This window comes from Silene latifolia, chromosome Y (genome assembly GCF_048544455.1).
Source record: "Silene latifolia isolate original U9 population chromosome Y, ASM4854445v1, whole genome shotgun sequence".
Taxonomy (NCBI): domain Eukaryota; kingdom Viridiplantae; phylum Streptophyta; class Magnoliopsida; order Caryophyllales; family Caryophyllaceae; genus Silene; species Silene latifolia.
The window spans coordinates 132,576,613-132,600,366 of NC_133538.1; the positions used below are offsets into that span (position 1 = coordinate 132,576,613).

A 23,754-nucleotide genomic window follows, 5' to 3' on the forward strand; every position below is an offset into this window, starting at 1 on the left:
GTTTTCCTTCTAATACGCGAGGAATGCCAGGATTACGTAGAACCCTTCAACACACTTATATTTTGACCACACTGCTTTTATTTAACAGCCACATCTCCACCTAATTCTCCATATAGCTATTAGTCTCAATAAAAGTTCGTACCTTTCGAAACCTAGATCAATCTTCACAGCCTAAACACGCAATCTCCCCCTAAAGCATCAGGATTCCAAACTCTGCCTTCACTGTTCAAGCTCCCTTTCAATACTTCCCTTTGTAGCAATAATAAGCACAATAAACACAATACCATTTGTGAACATCATACAACGTGGACTAACATCATAAATTGTTAAATAGACTCCGATAATAATAGGAATTTCTTTTGTCTTCCAAAATTTAGTTCACACACTCGTATTAACTCCCTCATACATGTCCTTTATGATTTTAGTATATGAAGATTCACTTTGATTTGGAAGCAATCACAATTCGGTTATTTTATTACTATTAAGAGTTGGCTTCTGAGGTTTTCCCCTTATTCCTATTCCAGACTGCTTTTCACAAATCTTGGCGGTGAACGACGTTTTGCGTCTATTGTGGCAAAGAGATTAGAATCTCTTGGAGCATTAACGCAAGGGGACCGCAGGTATATGAAATGCCTACACTAATTTTTTAATTGAACTGCTCGTTCTCTTATACATTTTGGTTCGTCTTTCAGGGCGGGACCTTCTTTAAGTGCCTTCAACTATGATAGTGCTTATGGGAAAAAGGCTTTGATGGTGATGTATAGAGGAATCATGGAGCAGGTACTGAATTCTTACCTTCTTTAGTGAGATTGAGCTGTTCCTACATTATGCTTGAGTTTTCGAACATACCTTTTCTTCTCTGGATATATCAGGGTTCCTTACCGGTTGTGCCCCCTGGGTGTTCGTCTGAAAATCCGGAATCAATTCAGGAGTTTATTTCCAAGGCAAAAGCTGCTCTTGTATCTGTTGGCATTATTAGGGAATCAGTTATAGGTAATCTCTTGTAGTCAGTTGTTTTATCTTGTCTGCTTCTGCACCCCCTGCTCTATTAGTCTGTGACCCATTGTTCTCTTTGCTAATTATATGATCACCAGCGGTGGTCTAATGTTAGGACTACTGTCGGTAGTTTATTGAGAAGGTAGTGTTGCTGACTTGCTGTCATCTGCAGTCTTATAGATCAATGTTTTTTTTTCTTTGATAAAATAATAAATTAAATAGACTTTACTACTCCTGTCAGGCTGTCAGGTAGTTTATGTAAATCAATTTGATTTTGACTATTGAATTAGCTTACCGGAGTTTACAAAGAGTAAAACAAATGCTCGTATTTCTTTGTTTTGTTTTGTTTTGTTTTGTTATATGCTGTTTATGTTTCTTTTTTCTGTTTGACCATTGTTATTTTTTCAGCCAATGGCAAAGAATCTGGAAGAATATCTGGCCGTATAGTTGACTCAGACATGCATGATGTTGGCCGCTTTCTCAATCGGCTGTTAGGATTGCCTCCTGAGATCCAGAATAGGTATTTTGTTTGTCTGCTTCTGTGGCATAACCACCTTTGTTGACGGAGTTATTGATCATAAATTAAAAAATTTCAATTGCAGGCTGTTTGAATTATTTACCAGCATTCTTGATGTGATCATTCAGACTGCGCGAACTGAAGGAAATTTAGACTCTGGAATTGTCGACATAAAAGCTAACATTGTTGAATTACAAGGGAAGCCAAAGGTTTGTGCTTATCCGATTGTTTGTAGGAGAATGTAGTTTAATTCTGTGCTAAGTATTATGAGGAAAGATCGTCTCTTGCTGAGCCATTATGAAAATTTCTTGAGAATTGCATCGAACGATTCTTACTCAACAGCACTAGTAATATTGCCATTTTAGTGAGCCATTTTAATTTATCATTCCCTCGATTAGTTTCAAATCAAGCACAGTTGCTTATGACACCATTTTTACGATAGTCAAAGGTAAATAGTGGCAAGTTGCCTTGTATTCTGGCCAGTGGATGAGTCAATTTAGTGGACCCCCTTGCTTTTGTAGGGGTGTTTTGGTCTTTTCAAGGGGAATTTTCATCCATTATAGGAAATGTAGTGAACTGGTTTGAATAAACCAAAAAGATTGAATTTGACCGAATAATGGGAGTTTGTATTTATGTAATTTTTCTAATATCCCAAGTCAGAATTTTGTGTCTTTGGTTAAGTTTACGGGAGGAAGTTAAAATGAGTGTGAAATAGTATGATTTTATTAATGAGATGGTGCATTTTATCTTGTTCATATTTCATTACTTGAATACTTTCTTAGTTGTATTATTACTTATCAGTGAGATGTATTTAATCTGTTATAGCTAATTGTAATTAATAAGTTTCTCTTTTGTTTTTCTCCTTTCCAGACGGTACATGTTGATTACATGTCTGGTGCACCCACTGTGTTGTTTACATTCACTCTGGATCGTGGCATAACATGGGAGGTGTGTTTATGGGCTTGAGAATATTTCTTTTCTGGTGACTACTTTCTGGTATCTTATGTGCTTATGTTGGATGCAGTTTGCTTCTAATTTGCTTAATGAAAAGAAAAAAGGAAACGTTGGTTCAGCACATGATGGATTCTACGAGTCCAAGAGGGAGTGGCTTGGAAGACGCCATTTTCTTCTCGCTTTTGAAGGGTATGGACCTTAATGTAATTTAATGTTCATGAAGCAATGACTTCATTGACCTGGCTGCTAAAGTGATTATGAGACCATTGGGCCATCCTGGGGAAGAAAGACCAGATAACATCATTAAATTAGTTTTTTATCAGTATGATGACTGATGAGTAGGGATGCCTCGAATATGTATTCTGTGTAATCTCTTATCTGGGAGAAGCACATGAACATGTACATAAAATTTGGATCCGCATACGGGTCGAATTCTGGTTACATGTGGCCTGAAATCCGCAATAATTCAGTATCCAGGAGTTACGAAACTTAAACGGATTCCTCTTAAATCATATCAAGAAAATCTGCTTCCTGTCCTTGGACCTTTTTATATAACTGATGAATGGAAGAAAAATCTCTAATGCTTGTGTCACTTGTCAGCTATGTTGCTCAGACTCCATGAGAAGTATCCAACACGGGTGCGTGTCCAAGTGTCGGACTCGGCGATTTTTATGGAAAATATGCATATCTTGGCTTAAAATGAGGTGTCAAAGTTGTCAACCCTTGTCCGAATGTGAGTGTCGGACACGGGTACGTGGGGGAATCAAAAGAATCGGAGTAACGTAGCTTTGTCAGTAAAAGATCACATATCTTATGGTTTATCGTTTTTGCGCTCTTGTCCAGGTCTACTTCTGGGATGTTTAAAATAGTCCGTCCTGCTGTTGGGGAGGCAATAAGGTAAAAAATATGTGTGTGCTAGTCTTCTTGAAATATTGTGCACATGTAAGTATATCTCAATTGCATCTGGTTTCATTTGACAGGGAAATGCCTTTAAGTGAACTTAAAAGTAAGTATAGAAAGATGTTATCTCTGGAGAAAGCTTGCAGTGGCTGGGAAGATGAATTTGAAGTTTCATCAAAACAGGTCAACTATAACTTGTTCAAATGATTTTTAGTCTAATCGTCAAAATATAACTCAAATCTGTACCAGCTTTCAGAAAATTTGTGATCTAACTTGTTTCAAATTTGAATCCAATCATTGTAGTTTGGTGCTAGCATATTGTTTGATGCCGCAGCTGCGGTCTGGTCAATGGTTATCGTTTATTTGTACTGGCTATGGACGGGTTTATCCCTTGGTTTTGAAATTGTATTGCTTGAATGATTTCCGTTGCCAATTTGTATTTATAATAGTGTCATTATGAATTCAGAAATTGTAAAGCTTTTTAAACATTTGATTGCTTGCAGTGCATGCATGGTCCAAAATGCAAGGTTGGTAGCAGCTGCACAGTGGGTAGAAGAATCCAAGATGTAAATGTTTTGGGCGGTCTTATCCTTCCTATATGGAATGTAATCGAGAAAGCCCTATCGAAACAGGTATCTTCGACTTTATTTTGGATGTTGAAATCAGGGCTACCAGATTCTTTATACCCGGTACGAGTACATAGTAATATAATATGAATACACAAGTCGCTCTTGATAGGATTATTAAACATAATACACTAATTCTTAATTGTTAAGACTCTCGGATCTTTAAAAGATATCACAAAATATTATTTAGAAAAGTAGTTTTAATATAAAGAAAAAATAATACAGTATTAGAATCCTATTGCATACTCTCTTTGATATTATTGTGTGATAGAGTGGATGGATGTTATTCCTTTTGCATCTCCTTAGTTTTTCATATCATAAAGTAGTTAGTGGCTATGACTCACCTATCTTTCACCTTTTCAAATATATTTTTACTAGATTTCATGCCCGGGCGTTGCCCGGGTTATATCTCGCAGTGGCTTCAAAGTATTGATCATGATGTTCACCTTAAAAATGCTTATATTTTGGGTATTTTCTACAGCGTATATCAATTCGTGTAGGTGAGAATGTAAGACAATGTCAACAATCAACATAAGTAATTCATGACTATAAAAGTAAGTTTTTATATATACTAATTTATTATATGATTAAGAGTCTTTGGTTTCGTTCAACATAGGGGAAAAAATTGCTTGCTAATATAGCTTTTCGTATCAAATGACAGAATTATAATTCAAATAAACAAAGCATACGACATTGATCGATTTTTTTTGTGTGAGCTAATACTTAATAGCGAAAACTGAAAAAGGTAAATTAGAAACAGAAAAAAAATCAATTTTTCACTTTCCCTGCCCTCCTGGCTCCTACCCTGTCATTAGTTACATAAATAAGTTGTTTACTTACGATTATTTGACCTAATATAGTCTCATTGTAGTGTAGTTTAAATTAATTTTATTTAATATGGACTAAACTTTCTTTTTATTTTATTCAACATAGCATTCACCGTATCTTTTATAGATCAATGAGAGGTTCTTGAATAATTATTATTCATATTTCATAATACAATGATCGGGAAGAGGTTAGAGCAAATTCGATGTGTGTGTGTGTAGTAGCTTATACTATGTATCATGTTATCCCATGTGTAGGATAATGCTTGCAAAATCACTCAATTTGACACCTTCTCTTTTACGTAACTAATTCCCATTTGTCGGAATTACTTTTTTTACATACGGATTTTACTCTTTCACATACATTTTATCATTAAGTTTCCATCTAATATCCTTCTAACCTTAAACCTAACCAATTAAACTCTTCCTTCTACCTTTTTTCCTTCTAAAACATAATCTTATTGGTCAAAGGACTACTAATTAATTAAGTAATTCATTTGTTTATCAATCAACTACTGTTAATATTATTTGTTGCATTTTTTTTAATCAATTATTAAGAACTCTTTTATTTGTTAATCATAATTATTGAAATTAGGGTTTATAAGATAATTGTTAGAGCGGGTGGTGGTTGTGCGGGTTGCTAAAATATAAGCAAATTTGATACACACGGCATCTTGAAATCTTTGATACAAACAATTATTGCAACAAAACAAGTAGACGTGCGTGTAATTACTTGATGCCATAACATGCCATTAAGCAACTTGTAGATCAATCAATCCATTATTGCAGCCAATACACGAAATGATAAGCCACGGACCATTAAGTTATGGAACTACTCTATGGTTCAAATTTTGACAATGGATCGGAGGCCGGAGCAGGGCAGAGGACACCGGTGGTGCGGTGGAGCGGGGTTGGGGAAGGAGGGGTGCTTGAGTTCTATTAGGTTTTGAGGGAGGGAGATCAGAACAAATGATAAGGGTAAAATCGTAAAAACCGTATGTGAAAGAGTAAAGTTCGTATGTGAAAAAACACGACCCATTCTAAATGTATTCAAGACTTATCAAGATATTTAGAGGATAGGATAATATTTAGTTTATTTTTTATATATTTGTTCAATGGTGCTTTGAGAGTCTAAGCATGATTTCAACTACTCTGAAAAGAAACATTGTAAAATTTGTAGTAAACACATTCGATTTATATTTTATTTAAGATACACGTATGGTATTTAATGTACGGAGTAGCTTTTAAAAATAGAGTTATATATATACTCCCTCCCAGTCACTATAATGTTTTCTCTTTCCCGAAACGGATTATTCAACTAATGTTCCCTTTCTATTTTTAGAAACTTTTACTTTTATTTTATTCATTTCTCTCTCCTATCACCAAACCCTACACAACTCTTTTACTCCTATTTTATTACTTTCCTTTATGTTTTGGCCCTACAATTCTTTATTTAACTACTAATAATTCATTCCTCTCTCCTATCACTAACCCCATACAACTCTTTTACTCCTATTTTAATACTTTTCCTAAAGTATTGTGCCAAAACCAAAGGGGAAGATTATGATGAATGGGAGGGAGTATATATATATATATATATATATATATATATATATATATATATATATATATATATATATATATATATATATAGAGGAAGGATCAACTAAGGTCCTCTATATATTTGAGTCCATAAGTCCTATTGTGAGCCATTGGATGGAGGGAGATGGATGGCCAAGATCAACCTCCAAAAGTGTGTTTATGTACTAATATCACTCATTCTCTCCTCCTTCACTAATCCTTCTAATTAATCACTAATTCACTATAACTTCTTTTCCTCTCATCCACTTCTCTCATATATCACACAACTCATCTTCTCTCTAAAACCCCAAAAAAATAAAAACCCAAAAAATCCAAATAAATAAAAAACCCAAAACCCAAATAAATAAATAAAACCCAAAAAATCCAATTAAATCAAAAAACCCAAAAAATCCAATTAAATCAAAAAACCCAAATAAATCATTCATTCTTCTCTTCCTCATTCACCACCACCCACCACTATCCCACCCGACACCAACTCACCGCCCACCACCGCCGCCACCGCACCGCCGCCACCGCACCGCCGCCAACTTTTTTTTTTTTTTTTTTTTTTTTTTTTTTTTTTTTCGCGTTTGGTCTTTATTTTCATGTTTTGAGTTGTTTTTTCTATTCATTTTTTGTTGTTGTCTTTTATTTTCTTTTATTTTGTTACTTCTCCTTTTTTATTCATTTTCTCAAATCTCTTCTTGTTATACTTTTTTTTAAAGATTTCGGGTTTTAAATCTTGTTATTTGGTTTATTTTAGATTTCGGGTTTGGTTGGGTTGTTGGTTTTTTGGTTTTATTATTGTTATTTGGTTTTTTGTTTTTGTTATTATGAGTTTTTTTGGTTTTTGTTATTATTTTTTTTTTTTTTCATATTTTTCATATTTATTGTTTGATTTTTTAACTATTTACGACTAAAGTTATACATTTTATGACCAAAGTTATACAAAAATGCACCAAAGTTATACAAAAAATGGACTAAAGTTATACAAAAAATTGGACTAAAGTTATACAAAAATGAACCAGAGTTATACAAAAATGAACCAAAGTTATACAAGAATGAACCAAAGTTATACAAGAATGGACCAAAGTTATACAAATATGGACTAAAGTTATACAAAAAAGGAATGAAGTTATACAAAAATAGACCAAAGTTATACAAAAATGGATTAAAGTTATACAAAAATGGACCAAAGTTATACAAAAATGAACAGGAGTTATACAAAAATGAACTGAGTTATACAAAAAATGCACCAAAGTTATACAAAAAATGGACTAAAGTTATACAAAAATGCACCAGAGTTATACAAAAATGCACCAGAGTTATACAAAAATGGACCAAAGTTATACAAAAAATGGACTAAAGTTATACAAAAATGGACTTTGGTGCATGTTTGTATAACTCAGTGCATTTTTGTACAACTTTGGTGCATGTTTGTATAACTCTGGTGCATTTTTGTATAACTTTAGTCCAATTTTTGTAGAACTTTAGTCCATTTTTTTGTATAACTTTAGTCCATTTTTTGTATAACTTTGGTGCATTTTTTTATAACTCTGGTCTATTTTTGTATAACTTTGGTTCATTTTTGTATAACTTTGGTCCAATTTTTGTATAACTTTAGTCCAATTTTTGTATAACTTTAGTCCAATTTTTTTTATAACTTTAGTCCATTTTTTGTATAACTTTGGTGCATTTTTGTATAACTTTGGTTCATTTTTGTATAACTTTAGTCCAATTTTTGTATAACTTTAGTCCAATTTTTGTATAACTTTAGTCCATAATTGTATAACTCTAGTCCTTCATATGTATAACTTTAGTCCATATTTGTAAAACTTTAGTCCAAAATTGTATAACTTTAGTCATATAATGTATAACTCTATGCATATGATGTATAACTCTAGGCATATAATGTATAACTCTAGGCATTTAATGTATAACTCTAGTAAAAATATTTATAATTCTAGTCAAAAGATGTAAAACTCTAGTCACAATCAGTATAACTCTAGACATACAATGTATAACTCTAGGCATTTGATGTATAACTCTAGTCAAAAAAAAAATAACAACAAAAAAACAAAAAAAATAATATGAAAAATCTAAAACAAATCTAAAAATCTAAAAACTAGATCTAAATAAATAACAACATAATAAGTAAATAACAAAAAAAAAAAAAAAAAAAAACCAACAACCCAACCCAACCCGAAATCTGAAATAAACCAAATAACAATAAAAAAAAAAAAAAATAACAAAACCAAATTTAAATATCGTGTGTATAACTCTAATGCACATAGTGTATAACTTTAATAGACAAGATGTATAACTTTAGTCCAAAAAATCAAATAACAACAACAAGATTTAAATAACAATTAAAAAAAAACCAAATAACAAAAAAAAAAAACCAAATGTAAATATCGTGTGTATAACTCTAATGCACGCAGTGTATAACTTTAATAGACAAGATGTATAACTTTAATGTTTTAATTGTATAACTTTAGTCATAAATAGTGTAACTTTTATAAAAATCAATTAAATATGAAAAATTAAAATCAATAAGGAAAAAAAAAAACCGTTAATCTAACAAAAAAACTCGTAAATCTAAGGAAAACAAAATCAAAACAAAATAACAAAATAAAAAAAACAACAAGAATCAAAACAAAATCAAAACAAAATAACAAAATAAAAACAAAAAAGAACAAAAAAGGGACATAACAACAAAACAATAAACGCATAAACGCATAAACAATAAACGCATAAACAAAACAAAAAAAGGGTACGGTTTTGTAAACAAAACAAAACAAATCGAAAAAAGAAAGTTAAAAAAAAATTGCAGATTTGAAGGAGAGGATGGAGAAATGAGTGGTGGGCTCGGTGGTGATGGGGGAGGAAGGAGGGCGGCATGAGACGGTGGTGGCGTTTTCCGGGTAGATCTGAGACAAGAGGGAGACGACAGATGGCGGTGGTTTCGTGGTTTGTGGTGGCCGTCCGGTTTGGTGGTGGGGTCGATGGTGGATGTCCGTTTGGTGGGGGTGGTTTTCGGAGGCGGAAGGAAGGCGAGAGGCATGACGGAGGGAGAAATGCGGAGGAAGGGCGGAGAGTCATGACGGAGGGAGAAATGGTGGATGTCCGGTTTGGTGTTGGTGGGGTGGTGTTGTGGTGGCTGCAGGAGGAGGAAAGACGGAGGGGTAGAGAGCGTGTGGTGTGGTGGAGGTCGTCAGTGGTGGTATCGGCGTGCGGTGGTTGAAGCCGGGTTAGGAGATGTGGTGGATGGTTTGGTTGGTGAGCAGTGGGTGATGAGGGAGGGAGGTGGTTCTCGGTGGTGGTGGGTCTGTTGTTCTCTTGTTTTTCTTTTTTTTGGTTTTTTTTTTGTTGGTTTTTTTTTTGTTGATTTGTTTTTTTTTGATTTTTTTTTTTTGAGAGAATGAGAGAGAAAGATGAGAGAGAATGAGTGTATGAGAGAAATGTGAATGAATGAATAATGAGGATGTGAGTTGGGAGATTAGAATGGTGGTAGAGTTATACAAAATTAGGTAGAGTTATACGATTAGGGGAAGAAGATTAGGGAGGGTGAATTGTGACCCTTGATGAGATGTAATCTCATCCCTCCATCCCTTCCATCCAAAAGCCCTTATAAGGACTTAGGGACTTATATGATAAGAGGACCTTATAAGAACCACTCTCTATATATATATATATATATATATATATATAGAGAGAGAGAGAGAGAGAGAGAGAGAGAGAGAGAGAGAGAGAGAGAGAGAGAGAGAGAGAGAGAGAGAGAGAGAGAGAGAGAGAGAGAGAGAGAGAGAGAGAGAGAGAGAGAGAGAGAGAGAGAGAGAGAGAGAGAGAGAGAGAGAGAGAGAGAGAGAGAGAGAGAGAGAGAGAGAGAGAGAGAGAGAGAGAGAGAGAGAGAGAGATATATAGAGAGAGAGAGAGAGAGAGAGAGAGAGAGAGAGAGAGAGAGAGAAGAGAGAGAGAGAGAGAGAGAGAGAGAGAGAGAGAGAGAGAGAGAGAGTCCAAAGTCTATAAAGGGCCATTGGATGGACTCAATGGATGGTTGAGATGAATTTGATTAAAGACATTAAAAAGAAAAGATAAAAAATGTGGATGGTTGGATTGAGATGGGTGGTTGAGATTGAAAATTACCAAAAAAAATTACCAATAATCAAATTTCTATACACTAATTAATTTTTCTTTCTCTCTCTAGCCCCGAATTAATCAGTTTTGAGTTTCAGATTTCAGAAGTTTTCAGAAGTGTAAATGTAATGTTGTATGAGTTTTACAAGTGTAAATGTGATGTTTTAGGAGTGTAAATGTAACATTTTAAGAGTGTAAATTTGATTTTTTGTGACGGAAATTTTGAATTTATATAATTTTAACATTTTACAAGTGTAAATGTGATGTTTTACGAGTGTAAATGTAACATTTTAAGAGTGTAAATTTGATTTTTTGTGACGGAAATTTTGAATTTATATAATTTTAACATTTTACAAGTGTAAATGTGATGTTTTCCGAGTGTAAATGTAGTATTTTAAGTGTAAACTTGAAGGTTTAAGAGTGTAAATTTGGTCCTTTGAGTGTGACTTTGGTCCTTTATAAGTGTAATTTTGGTCCTTTACGAGTAAAACTTTAGTCCGACTACTAACGAAACACAACCACCAGTCGTCCTCCACCACCAACTCATATCCACAAAAATATATTAGTGCAAATCTATATAAATTTAACAAGTGTAAATGTACAAATATATGAGTGTAAATGTAAAGAAATATGAGTGTAAATGTAAAATTTATGAGTGTAAATGTAAAGAAGTACGAGTGTAATTGTAAAGAAATATGAGTGTAAATCTGAAAAATGGGTGTAAATGTAAAGAAATATAAGTGTAAATGTAAAGAAATATGAGTGTAAATGTAAAGAATTATAAGTATAAATCTGAAAAATGCGTGTAAATGTAAAGAAATATGAGTGTAAATGTAAAGAAATACAAGTGTAAATGTAAAAAAATACGAGTATAAATCTGGAACAATAACAATAACATCAACGAATAACAAAAACAGATCTTAAAAAGACCAAGTATCTATTTTATAGATCTAAAAATAAAAGTAGATCTAAAAATTTTAAAAAAGTTCTTTGAGTGTATTTATTTTGAAGATATAAAAGTATCTCACAATATAAAAGAAGACGGATTTTTAAAAGACGAGATCTAAAAATATAAAACAAGACCATAAAAAAAAACAAAAAACAAAAAAAAAAAACGTTTAAAACTGAAAACAAAACATGTAAACGCAAGATCTGAAAACCATAAACAAAAAACAAACCAAAAACCACATCCACCACCATTCAACCAAAAAAACGATGTAGAATAGTTTAAAGTAGGAGGATTTTGTCGTGGTGGTGGAGGGCAAGAGTAGCACCGCGAGCAGAGGAGGAGAGAAAGGAGCGCAAAGGGAGAGGAAGAGAAGCGGTGGCGGTGGATATGTTTGGTGGCTCGGATCGAAAAAAAAAGAAGGGCGCGGGAAGAGGTGTTTCGGGCTGTGGTCGGAGGAAGGACGGTGGCTTTTGGAACTGGCTTTTTATGGGGTTGTGTGTGGTGGTATTGGTCAGACCTGGAAGAAGCGGGAGAGAGGAGTGCGGTGGTGGGTGGGCGTTTTTCGGGAGATGCGGGAGAGAGAAGGTGGCAAAGGAGGGGAGGAGATCTGGTGTGTGGCGTTTTTGGTCGGGTCGTGTGAGTGGTGGTGACGGGTGTGCGGGGAGTGGTGGGGAGTGGTGGTGACGGGTGTGGGTAGATGGTGGGAGTGGTGGTGACGGGTGTGTGGGTGTATGGTGGTGTGTGAGTGGCCGGCAGGAGAGGTGTGTCCTGGTGGTGGCGGGTGTGTGAGTGGTGGGTGATGACTGATGAGGATAATGAGGGGGAAATTTTTTTTTTTTTTTTGATTTTTTTTGAATTATTTGGTTTTTGATTTTTGTTGGATTTTTGAGAGGAATTGAATTTTTTTGATTTTTAGAGAGATGAGAGGAATGATAATTGTGTGAGATGAGAGAGAAGTGAGTGAAAAATAAATGTTATATAGTAAAATTAGTGGTTGATTAGTGAAGGTAGTGAGGAAAAGTGATTAATTAGCTTCAATCCCCTTCATTTAGCATTAATCCCTCCCTTTTCCCCTTCAATCTCAACCCTCCATCCTATCTTTTCAATGGCCCTTAAGAGGACTTATGGACTCAATGAATTTGGGTGGACTCACTTGATCCTTCTTCTATATATATATATATATATATATATATATATATATATATATATATATATATATATATATATAAAAAAAAAATTGGGTTGAAAGCTTTGTGGATGCGCCACATGTCCTATACTGCCTTAATGACAAGCATTAATTACATTTAATCATTTAATATGAGCATAATAAATGTTGTGTAATATCACCAAAATATTCATTAGAGTTTAATAAATTTATTATACAATTATATAAAAAATTACGGTAATTTGATTCTAAATTTAGTAAAAAATTATTTTGATAAAAATTCTAAAATATAAATAATTACGTTCATTGCAAAAAATGCTTTCAATTGAGTATAATTTTGATTATATTTATTGAAATATTTTGATATTTTATATTTACGTAAAAAAATATTTTCAGAAAGTTATAAAACTTAGACCTTTAAATTCGGTAAGAATATTTGGGAGAGTCAATTGTATTTATTAAAAATAGAACTTAATGAAAACTGCTAAGAGATAAGTTTTTATAGCGTAAGAAAGAAAAAAATTATATTACGAGAAAAAAATTATATTACGAGAAATTGAATACATGTGAGATTTTGATAGGCTTAAATAGTGTGATAAGGAGTATGTATGTACACGGTAACACATTGATCGCGAGTATATTTAAATAATCAAAACAAAAGTAATGATTATTAAGTAATATAGTATTATAAACGCCATGAAAAAGTAGAAAACACGTTACATTTTTCTTTAATATCTTCAATTAAATATGTATGTGTCACGTATAAAATATTGATTATGACTAACTAAATATTACTTTTAGTTAAATATTTTATATGTTATTTTTCAAATACTTTGAAATTAAACCTCAAAAAAAAAATTGAGAAAGTTCAACCTATTTCATTTACAGGTAATTTATTGAACATCATTGTAGAAAAATAATAATATAATTGATAGTTGTTTAAAAAAACAAAAGGTGTAAATTTCTTATAAATATGTTTGACACATAGCACTTGCAGAACACAATCAAAAGAATTAAATAAGTTGAGTTTGGACGCTATATGTTTGATATATAAATGTCACACGTTGTACATAAAAAAAAATATATATTACATAAATTATGTTCACATCATTTTGAACAAATATTAACTGATTCGGGAGATAATGTATCGTTAAATAATATAATGTGAGAACTCAATGTTCATCGTTGCGTTATTTGAATAAATTTTATTTTAATTAATATGATATTAGATAAATAACAAATTTATTTATAAAACGTTTATCATGCATAATTAATTATCACTTATTAGTTTTAATAATTAAAATTGCATGTATTTTATTTTAAAACATTGAACTTGAACCTAAAAAAAGTAAATTTGAGAAAATTTTTTTTATTTTTATTTCTAAGTAAAAATATTAAAGATCATACATGGATTATATAATTTTCCTTCAAATAAAATAATAAAATTTTAAAACAGGCCGCGCGAAGCACGGGATACTACCTAGTATATTCCAAATTTCAACCAAAACTTATCTTTTATTTATCTACATTTGATATTAATACCATATTTTGATTTTTCTTATTACTATATTAAGTTATTTGACTTAAAAGATCATAAGAACTTCGAATAATTTTTAATACAATTTTCATCTTATTACTGATTAATAATTATCGAGCCATGCATAATAGTTCTCTTCCAACATTTTGTGCTACATTAAAATTTGTAATAACTACTTCACTTAAGAAAACACAAATAGTTCACAATTAAAGTCCATAAAGACATCTGAAACACAAATAGCATACACTATGATTTTTTTTTTTGGTGCGAAACACTATACACTATGATAATACGGAGTATATTACATTATTACTTCTTATGTACCAATTATTTAACATTTATTTTAAGTTTTAATAAAACTACACCTATTAATTGTTTAAACTCATAATTTGATGTTCTACCACCCAAATCATAAATACTCATTACAGTATGTATGAGTGTATGACAAAATTATTAATCCACCTTTAATAAAACAAAAGTGTTCCTTGGATATAAAAATTATTAATCCACCTTCAATTATTTATCATTTATTTACCTAATAGTTTTAAGAAAACTTCATCTTATTGAGTCCTTGTTCTCAAAACAAAGAAAAGATGTCATATTCGCTTTTACGTTCTCACCAGCATATCCATTTGACTCCCGCAAAATAACCGTCCCATTGTGAAAATGGCACAAGAATTAAGAAAGTGAGTTTAGACCACACAAAACGGATAATGGGACAGTTATGTGAATAGAGGGAAATGGAATTGAATTTGGACCACACAACACTTACCAAAAATAGACAATGGACAGTTACCCGACTAGACGGAAATAGACAATGGGACGATTATCTGGAATAGGAGGGAGTATATATATATATATTCTCATGAGTCTCTCATATTATATGAGTCCCTAAGTCCTTATAAGGGCCTTTGGATGGAAGCATGAGATTACATCTCATTGAAGGGTCACAAATCTCCCTCCATAACTCTTCCTAATCGTATAACTCCTTGCCCATTCTAATCTCCCTACTCACTTCCTCATTATTCATTCTCCCTCACTTCTCTCATCCCATTCTCTCTCATTCTCTAAAAAAAAAAACCAACCAAAAAAAACTAAAACCAAAACACAAAAAAACAAACAAAAAAAACCAAACAAAAAACCAAACACAACTTCATCAACAACACCAACCTTCCACCACCACCCTTCCACCACCACGAACCACCCCACAACTGCCATCACCTGCCACGAACCACCCTTCACGTCGTCTAGACCCACCAACACCTGCATCCACAACCGGCCTTCCCCTCGCCACCACCAAACCCGCCTGCCACCACAAACCGCGAAACCCGCCTGCACCTTCCCCTAGTCACCCTCCTCTCTACCACCCCCGCCTTCCTCCTCCCTCCACCACCGCAACAACTCCACGAATACAACAACAACAACACAGCCACGAAACCGGTTTTCGATTTGTTTTTTTGCTTGTTAATTTTTTTTGTTTCTTTTGTTTTTAGCTGATTTCGATTTGGGTGTGTGGTCTTGTAATCGTTCCTGTTAGCCGTGTATTTCAATTTTTTTTTTTTTTTTTTTTTAATTTGTAATTTTTAATTGGTGTTGTTATTGTTATTGTTGTCAGGGTGGTTGTTTTCGTTATTATTTTCAGAACCGGTTTTGTACATTTTTGTTCTTTTTTAAAATCTCATATTTTTAGATCTAGTATATTTTTTTCATATCTCTTATGTTAAATATCGTCTTATTTTATATTCTCTCATTATGTGTAGTTGTCGTAGATTTAATATAGTTGTTGTCGTTAATTTTTGATTTTAGTCTTGCTATATATTTTTATATAAAAATATGAATTAGTGTAACTTTATTTTAGATTTTAGTCTTGCTATATATTAATTTGATAATTTTTTTTTGTTTTAGAACTTTGTTGGAATTAAAGTTTTACTGTTTCCGACTAAAGTTGTATTCTTTACGATTAAAGTTATACCATTTACGATTAAAGTTATACTCTTTAAACATTAAAGTTACATTATTTACCACTAAAGTTATACTATTTAGTACTAAAGTTACACCCTTGAAATATTAAAGTTAAGAGATTTAATATTTTAAGGGTTGAATTTTAGATCTATTTTTTTTATATTTACTTTTTTTTTTAAATTGTTAATTTTTGTTGACAATATGTGCAACTACAATCGCATTATGTACAATTTTGGTTGCTATTTAATTCTTTTTTGTTAGATCTTTGTTTTTTTTTGTTTTTTATTTTATTTTAAATTTTTTTTTGGACTAAAGTTTAGATGGGTTTTTTTTTTTTTGCAATATTATTGTTTTTTTTTTTTTTTTTTTTTTTTTTTGTGTTTTTGCAATTTTCAGTGTTACAAAACTTTCAGATTTAGTTTTCAGTATTTCGGTTTTTTTATTTATATTTTTTTTTAAAGTTCCATATTTTGGACTATTATGGACTTTAATCTCATCTTCTTATTGTGTTGGTTTTAAATCTGAATTTATATTCCTAAAGTTATACAATTTTGGACTAAAGTTATACAAATTTGGACTAAAGTTATACAAAAAATGATGTTGATTGGACTATATGACTAAAACTTACACAAATTTGCCAGTGAAGTTATACGATTTTGGACTAAAGTTATACAATTTTGGACAAAATTTCTAATTACTTGTATTTCTTTGGTATTTGTGTGTCGGTGTTGGACAAATAAGGACTAAAATTATACAAAAATGGACTAAAGTTATACAAAAATCGACTAAAGTTATACAAATAAAGACTAAAATTATACAAAAATGAACTAAAGTTATACAAAAATTGACTAAAATTATACAAAAATGAACTAAAGTTATACAAAAATTGACTAAAGTTATACAAACAGTACTTATGTAAATTCAAATTTATAGTGTTGGTTTTTATTTGTTATTTTTTGTTGTTATACTTATATTTTTTTTATTTGTCAACAAAGAGAAATGAAAAAACAAAAGTTATACTTTCATTGAAATTACACACATTCCTACTGGAGTTATACATTCATTGAGTAGAAGTTACTCATATCGTTACTAGAGTTATACATTTACGAGTATAAGTTATACATTTACTAAGTGGAGTTATACGTTTAGTCCATATTTGTATAACTTTAGTCCATTTTTGTATAACTTTAGTCCATATTTGTATAACTTTAGTCCATTTTTGTACTTCCTCCATTTTTCTAAGTTTGCCCCATTTCATTAAAATATACCTCACATTTCATTATTTTATGGGGCAAACATAGGAAATTGGAGGGAGTATAACTTTAGTCCATTTTTTGTATAACTTTAGTCCACCAAACTACCACCACAAAACGAGATAATAAAGTTATTTTTTCAAAAAGATTAAAATTAACTTATTATATGAGATTTATTTTACCTAAAATCTTAAGAAAAAAAAATGTAAAAAAAAGCGAGAATTGAGAAAATAGATAAAAAGACAAGAATAAACAAAATAAAAGACAACAAAAATAACGAATGAAAAAAACACAACAAAAATAACGAATGAAAAAAACAACTAAAAACATAAAAAATAACACCAAAACGAAAGAAAAAAAATAAAATAAATAAAACGCTGCGGTGGGGTTGGCGGCGGCGGCGGCGGTTGTGAGACGGTGGGTCGTGGCGATGGGTGGTGTCGGGTGGGGTGGTGGTGTAGAGGAAGAGAAGTTTTTTATTTGTTTGGATTTTTGATTTTTTGGGTTTTTGATTTTTTTTGGGTGTTTTGGGTTTTTTTTTATTTATTTGGATTTTTGGGTTTTTTATTTATTTGGATTTTTTGATTTATTTGCGTTTTTTTTTTAGAGTTTGAGAGAAGTGAAATGTGTAAGATGAGAGAGAAATGGATGAGTGGAAAACAAATATATAGTAAATTAGTGATTAATTAGGGTGGATTAGTGAAGGAGGAGAGACATGGTGAGATTAGCTATTAAACACACTTTTTTGGGGTTGATTTTCGCCATCCATTTTCACCATCCAATGGCCTTTAATAGAACTTATGGACTCAATACATATACATTGACTTAGTTGATCTCTTCTATATATATATATAAAATTAACAATTTGACAACTTCATATACCCAAAAAAGATGAAAATAAGAAGACGCCTTTAATCACCTATGTAATATACTACAAAGTTGATAAAGAACTACTCCGTACACATTCTCCTCTCACAATTCCTTAAAATACAAATATGCTCATAAAGAAGGCTACAATAAAGAACTACTCCCTATACCTTCTCCTCTCACAATTCCTTAGAATACAAATATACTCATAAAGAAGGATTTGATAAAGAACTACTCTACTCTCTATACCTTCTCCTCTCACAAATCTTTAAAATACAAATATAGATTACGTCATCCATTTGACTTCCAACCCCACACCTAGGTAGCATCGAAACGGACACGTACACGGACACATACACGCGACACGGCATCCCATGAAATATAGGACACGGGACACGTTATTTAAATTTAATAAAATATACTCCCTCCTATTCACCATTTTCTTTCCTATTTCCTTAAACGGATTATTCAGGTTTTCTTTCCCTTTCCTTTTTTGAAAACTTTTACTCTTATTTTATTTATTCTTCTCTCCTATCATCAAATCCACCCAACTCACAATTCCTTATTTAATTCTTAATTATCCATTCCTCTCTCCTATCACCAAACCCCACCCAACTCACAATTCATTATTTAATTCCTAATTATTCATTCATCTCTCCTATCACCAAACCTCACCCAACTCACAATTCATACTTTATTCCCTCCTAAAACCTTGTGCCCACAACAAAAGGGAACAAAACGGTGAATAGGAGGGAGTATATTTTATAGTCATAAAAGTTCGATTTTTTTTTTCCATAAGTATTTGATAACAAATTTAGATAAGTGATGGTAAAACTTGGCCTTAAATACAACTCATTTTCATTTCTCACCCAAACCCAACTTCTAATCAATGTCTTTCGACAACTCATTTCTCGCCTAAATAACATCATTCACACCAAATGATGTCCAAATACCAAGGACACGGATCAGACACGTGCCCAAATACCATGGACAAACGTCGGACACATGCCCAAATAAAAGAAGGTTAGACACGTCTTTATAAGCGTTCGACACGTTTAGGCGTGTGTCTGACGAGTGTCGGACACGGGACGGCTGATTATGAGGAGTGTCCGTGCTACCTAGCCCTATATATTTATGGTTTTTTTTTTTTTGTGAAAGATTTTCAAAGTTTGACAATCTGCTAATGATATATAGTTAATAATTATCACTTTATTAACTAATGATAATTCAAGATTTAGTGGACCTAACTAAATGAATGTGTGAGTATAGTTAATTATTTGAGAAATACCTTTTGAATCATTGTCGATCACCAACTTAAATCATTATTATGTCAAACATACCATTAAACATGCACATAACTTGACATGTTTAATTAACGACAAATCAAAATAAAAAAAGACGACGTATATATAAGATTAATAATTAACGACAAATCAAAATCAAATGTGACGACGTATATATAAGATCAATAAAAAAATCGAGATATATTGCATACAAATTCATAATAACATTAATATAGCAAGAAGGATAATGTAAAACGTGCATACCACATAGCCAAGTAAGAAAGAATAGAAAGATCCAAATAATTGAATGAGCAATGTTAAATAAAAGCAATCGGGTATAAATAATCATTGTTGGATGCAATTACACTTGCAATCATGAGCAAACATGCAATTGACGACAAAACAAATATATACTACAATTTTTAGGCAAAAATTTGATTTACACTTGAGTTCTAGAAGAAACCAAATACATGTGACGTTAGCATAACAAGAATTCATTATTTTGTATTCCTTATTTAGATTTATTTCTTATATATAATTATTTTTTAAATTTATCATTTTATAATTTAAGTAGTTTGCAAAAGCTTAGACCAATGAAATTGCTCGAAAAGTTCCTCTTTTGAAGTATATATATTGATATATTATTTTGGTTATCATTTTGGACATAGTGCGTGGGTAACTGGGTATTGGGTGTTAAAAATGAATGAAAGAGCATTTGTTAGAAGGGAATCGTCGGGGACTTCCTATTGAGGATGGGTTTAGAATAAGGAATCATACCAGGGTGGTAATTTGATTCCTCATACCTTGTGTTTGTTACACTTCTGGGTGGTTAGGGGGATTGGGGTTGGAATTCGATCAAAGATAAGAAACTTTAAAATACAATATTTTAAATGATTCTTTTAAATATTATAAAATCATGCAAATAAAGATACACTCGAATAAATATATAAAATATTTCATTTAGAATATTCCATATAAGTTTTTTTTTTCCACATTTTTTAATTAACTAATTAATTTATTTTAACAAATACCCGTGGGTATCAATCTCATACCCATCCCCTCCTATGGTATGAGAAACATTTGGTATGGGTTGGGCTCATTCCAAACTCATACCTCATAATTATATTGGATAAAACAAACACCCCCCAAGCATCATATTTTTCTTTATCTACAACAATCCTAATTCACTGATTTGGATATCTTTCTAGCGAATCAGTTAGCAAATTGAGCGAATTGATTTGTAGGCTGCTTGAGTGAATCAGCTAAATCTGATTGAAATATTTGTGGGATCTCTTGGTTTGAGTAACAGTTTGCTCTGTACTTATTTTTGAGTTTTGGCAAGTCCAATAACAAGATATATGTAGCATACTAGCATATGACGGCTGCTGTGGAAGACAAGCTTTGTTAGGCATTTGTAATTTACATTCTAGTCAAATACAGCCCTTCATATAACAGACACGGAGTATATGTTTAGGACTGTAGTTAAATGCAAAATAATGCATAACGTTGTTTGGTAAACTTTCTAATGGCAGCTTTTATGGTGCTTCGACTCTGCTAATTGCCGAGTTTCCTGATATTTTAAGCTTAGAATGAAGTGCTAACTGTCCATCATAATTTCACTTTAACATTTCACTTTGGCTATAATGCTATATGTTGACGCAGCACCTTTTCTGACATGACTAGTAGAAACTATATTTACGACTAAACATGAAAATTTTATACAAATTTGCGATGTCGAAACGTCTGTCTGACGCTTTCAACCAAGTGTGACCAACATGTCCATAGTCCATACCCTAATCTATTATAGACTATTATGTTGTCTTTTGTTTAAAAGCTTTATTTAATGGTGGTGATCAGGTAAAATCGTTTTGTGATGTTTCTCCAACTTTTTAGCAATTCACAGTATCCAATGATGTGCTTATATCGTGTTTGAGTAAACAGATTCTGTGTAGGAGCTGTTAGCTACTTGAAGTGTTGCCTGAAATCGGGTTTATTTTCTTGGGATGAATATGTCGTCCAAAGTTGGATACCTTACAATCTAGCAATCAATCACCTTGTGACAACATTGTTTTAAGGCCATTCAAGCTTGCTTATATATTTTTTTTCCTTGCTTTTTCCTATGCAAATAAATTATCAGGCCCGTGAAAGCCACAGGAGGATTCGGATTGTCCGTGTTGAGACAACGACAGATAAGCAAAGTATAGTTGGGTTATTGATACCAAATGCTGCTGTTGAAGATGTCCTTCAAGGTTCTCTCTCTCTCTCTCTCTCTCTCTCATGCTGCTGTTGAACCAAAGAAACGTCAAGTTTTTAGTAGAGAAACGCACTCAGAAAATAGTTTCAAAGTTGATCAAGTATTAATTAGATGGTCACATTACAAATGGAATCAGAGACATTTTCATTAGGGCTTAAACCATTTACAATCTAAGTTGCTCGGACTCGTTTAGAAGTATCCGACACGGGTGCGTGTCCAAGTGTTGGACTCGGCCATTTTTATGAAAAATATGCATATTTTGGCTTAAAATGAGGTGTCAAAGTGTCATACCCTTGTCCGAGTGTCGGGCACGGGTATATGGGAGAATCAAAGGAGTCGGAGTAACATAGTTTACAATTGGCTATAAATATGAATTTCCTCCATGTAACTCTTAGATCTTTTTAATATACAAATATAATTCTGGATTGGCCTTTCCTCAATGACTAGATACGATTCTCAATTGGCCTGATTCATGACATTTCTGCCCTACGGGAAGTCTGCAGTCTGCAATGTGCTAGCTATCTGGATTTCTTGTTCTGATCAAACACTCTGAACAAGTGTCGTAATATCTTCACGATCTGCAATTGAGAGTATTTACAGTTTGCATTATTGGTCTAATTAATTGTGTTAAATTTTGATCATTAACAAATTGCTTATAAATATTGTTGGTTGCCAGATCTGTATATTTTTTTTTTATTGATTACAGGCTTGGCTTGGGTACAAGATATTGACGACTGAGCATATCCAAGAGGTTTTTTTTCTTCAAGTTGCAAAAGAAGAGAAGTTACAAGTCAAAGTGGTTGCTAGTCCAAAATACACCAAAAGCTAAAGGCAGTTGGGATTTCACAGTAGTATATAGGAGAGCCGTTTTGTTTTCCTACTCCTGAATCTGAATTGTATCACCATTTTTCGGCCCTTTTTTGTAAATCGCCCTTGTAATTATAGGATGTCCAGAAGAATAGTCTAGCTGATAAACTAATCCCAGCGATGTTGGTGGACAATTATTTATTAATGTTACAGCAAACAACTTCTCTTATTACTTCGTTTCATATTAAACTAGTTTTCATGAGAAATAAGAACATACATCGGATGCCTCATACCTCATTTGTTATTGAGTTTATGTGTATTTTTTCCGAGTTTTTTAAAGTTTATAAGTTACATTTTAATTTTTTGCCGTCAAAACTTAAATTTAATTGAGCTTATATGTAATGTTTTTGAGTTATATTGTAATTTGTCGAGCTTAATGTTTAAGTGAATGAACTCAAAAACTTTATAGTAAAATTCAGAAATATTAAAACAAAACTCGAAAACTTATTGAGTTTTCATGCCCGTGCGGTGCAACGGGTTAATTAACTTCGTTATAATTAGGATAAATTGATACTTATGCCTATTATAATATGTTTTTTCAAATTTTATATCTAGGATAATTTTTTTTTCAAAACTTATACCAAAAATCTCTATTTTTTAAATTCTTGATACCAAATCTTTAAACTTGACCATTTTACTCTTACTATTAACTATCATCACCCATTTCCAACCTTATTAAAGTCCTTATTTTTCTCGGCTTATTTTTTCACTCACTCTAGTTCAAATTTCAATTTCTATTGATTAATTTCGATTCAGTTTATTTATTCTATTGATTCGATTCATTTCAACTCAGCTCCATTTAGTTCAGTTCAGCTCCACTAAATTCAGCCAATTTCAATTTTGGGAATCTTAAACTTAATAGTTTTTATTAATATTATATATTTATTATTATTATTATTATTATTATTATTATTATTATTATTATTGTTATTATTGTTATTATTGTTATTATTATTATTATTATTATTATTATTATTGTTGTTATTACTGTTATTATTACTGTTATTATTATTATTATTATTATTATTATTATTATTATTATTATTATTATTATTATTAGATTTTGGATCATATGAGAATGG

General features: G+C 31.9%; 1 protein-coding gene across 2 annotated transcripts in view; it reads left to right on the plus strand.

Annotated features, from left to right (window-relative positions):
- The window catches only part of LOC141633090 (protein FORGETTER 1-like), a 61,949-nt gene extending 39,047 nt beyond the window's left edge, over positions 1–22,902 (plus strand). For both annotated transcript variants that reach the window (XM_074445575.1, XM_074445576.1), the window contains exons 21-32: positions 525–620; positions 693–780; positions 873–993; positions 1,405–1,516; positions 1,599–1,722; positions 2,384–2,461; positions 2,538–2,656; positions 3,311–3,364; positions 3,448–3,550; positions 3,871–3,999; positions 21,689–21,800; positions 22,512–22,902. In XM_074445575.1, coding sequence (XP_074301676.1) covers positions 525–620; positions 693–780; positions 873–993; positions 1,405–1,516; positions 1,599–1,722; positions 2,384–2,461; positions 2,538–2,656; positions 3,311–3,364; positions 3,448–3,550; positions 3,871–3,999; positions 21,689–21,800; positions 22,512–22,543 — 1,168 coding nt within the window. In that variant the 3' untranslated portion in view covers positions 22,544–22,902. The remainder of the gene's footprint in view (positions 1–524; positions 621–692; positions 781–872; positions 994–1,404; positions 1,517–1,598; positions 1,723–2,383; positions 2,462–2,537; positions 2,657–3,310; positions 3,365–3,447; positions 3,551–3,870; positions 4,000–21,688; positions 21,801–22,511) is intronic.
- The last annotated feature ends 852 nt before the right edge of the window (positions 22,903–23,754 follow it).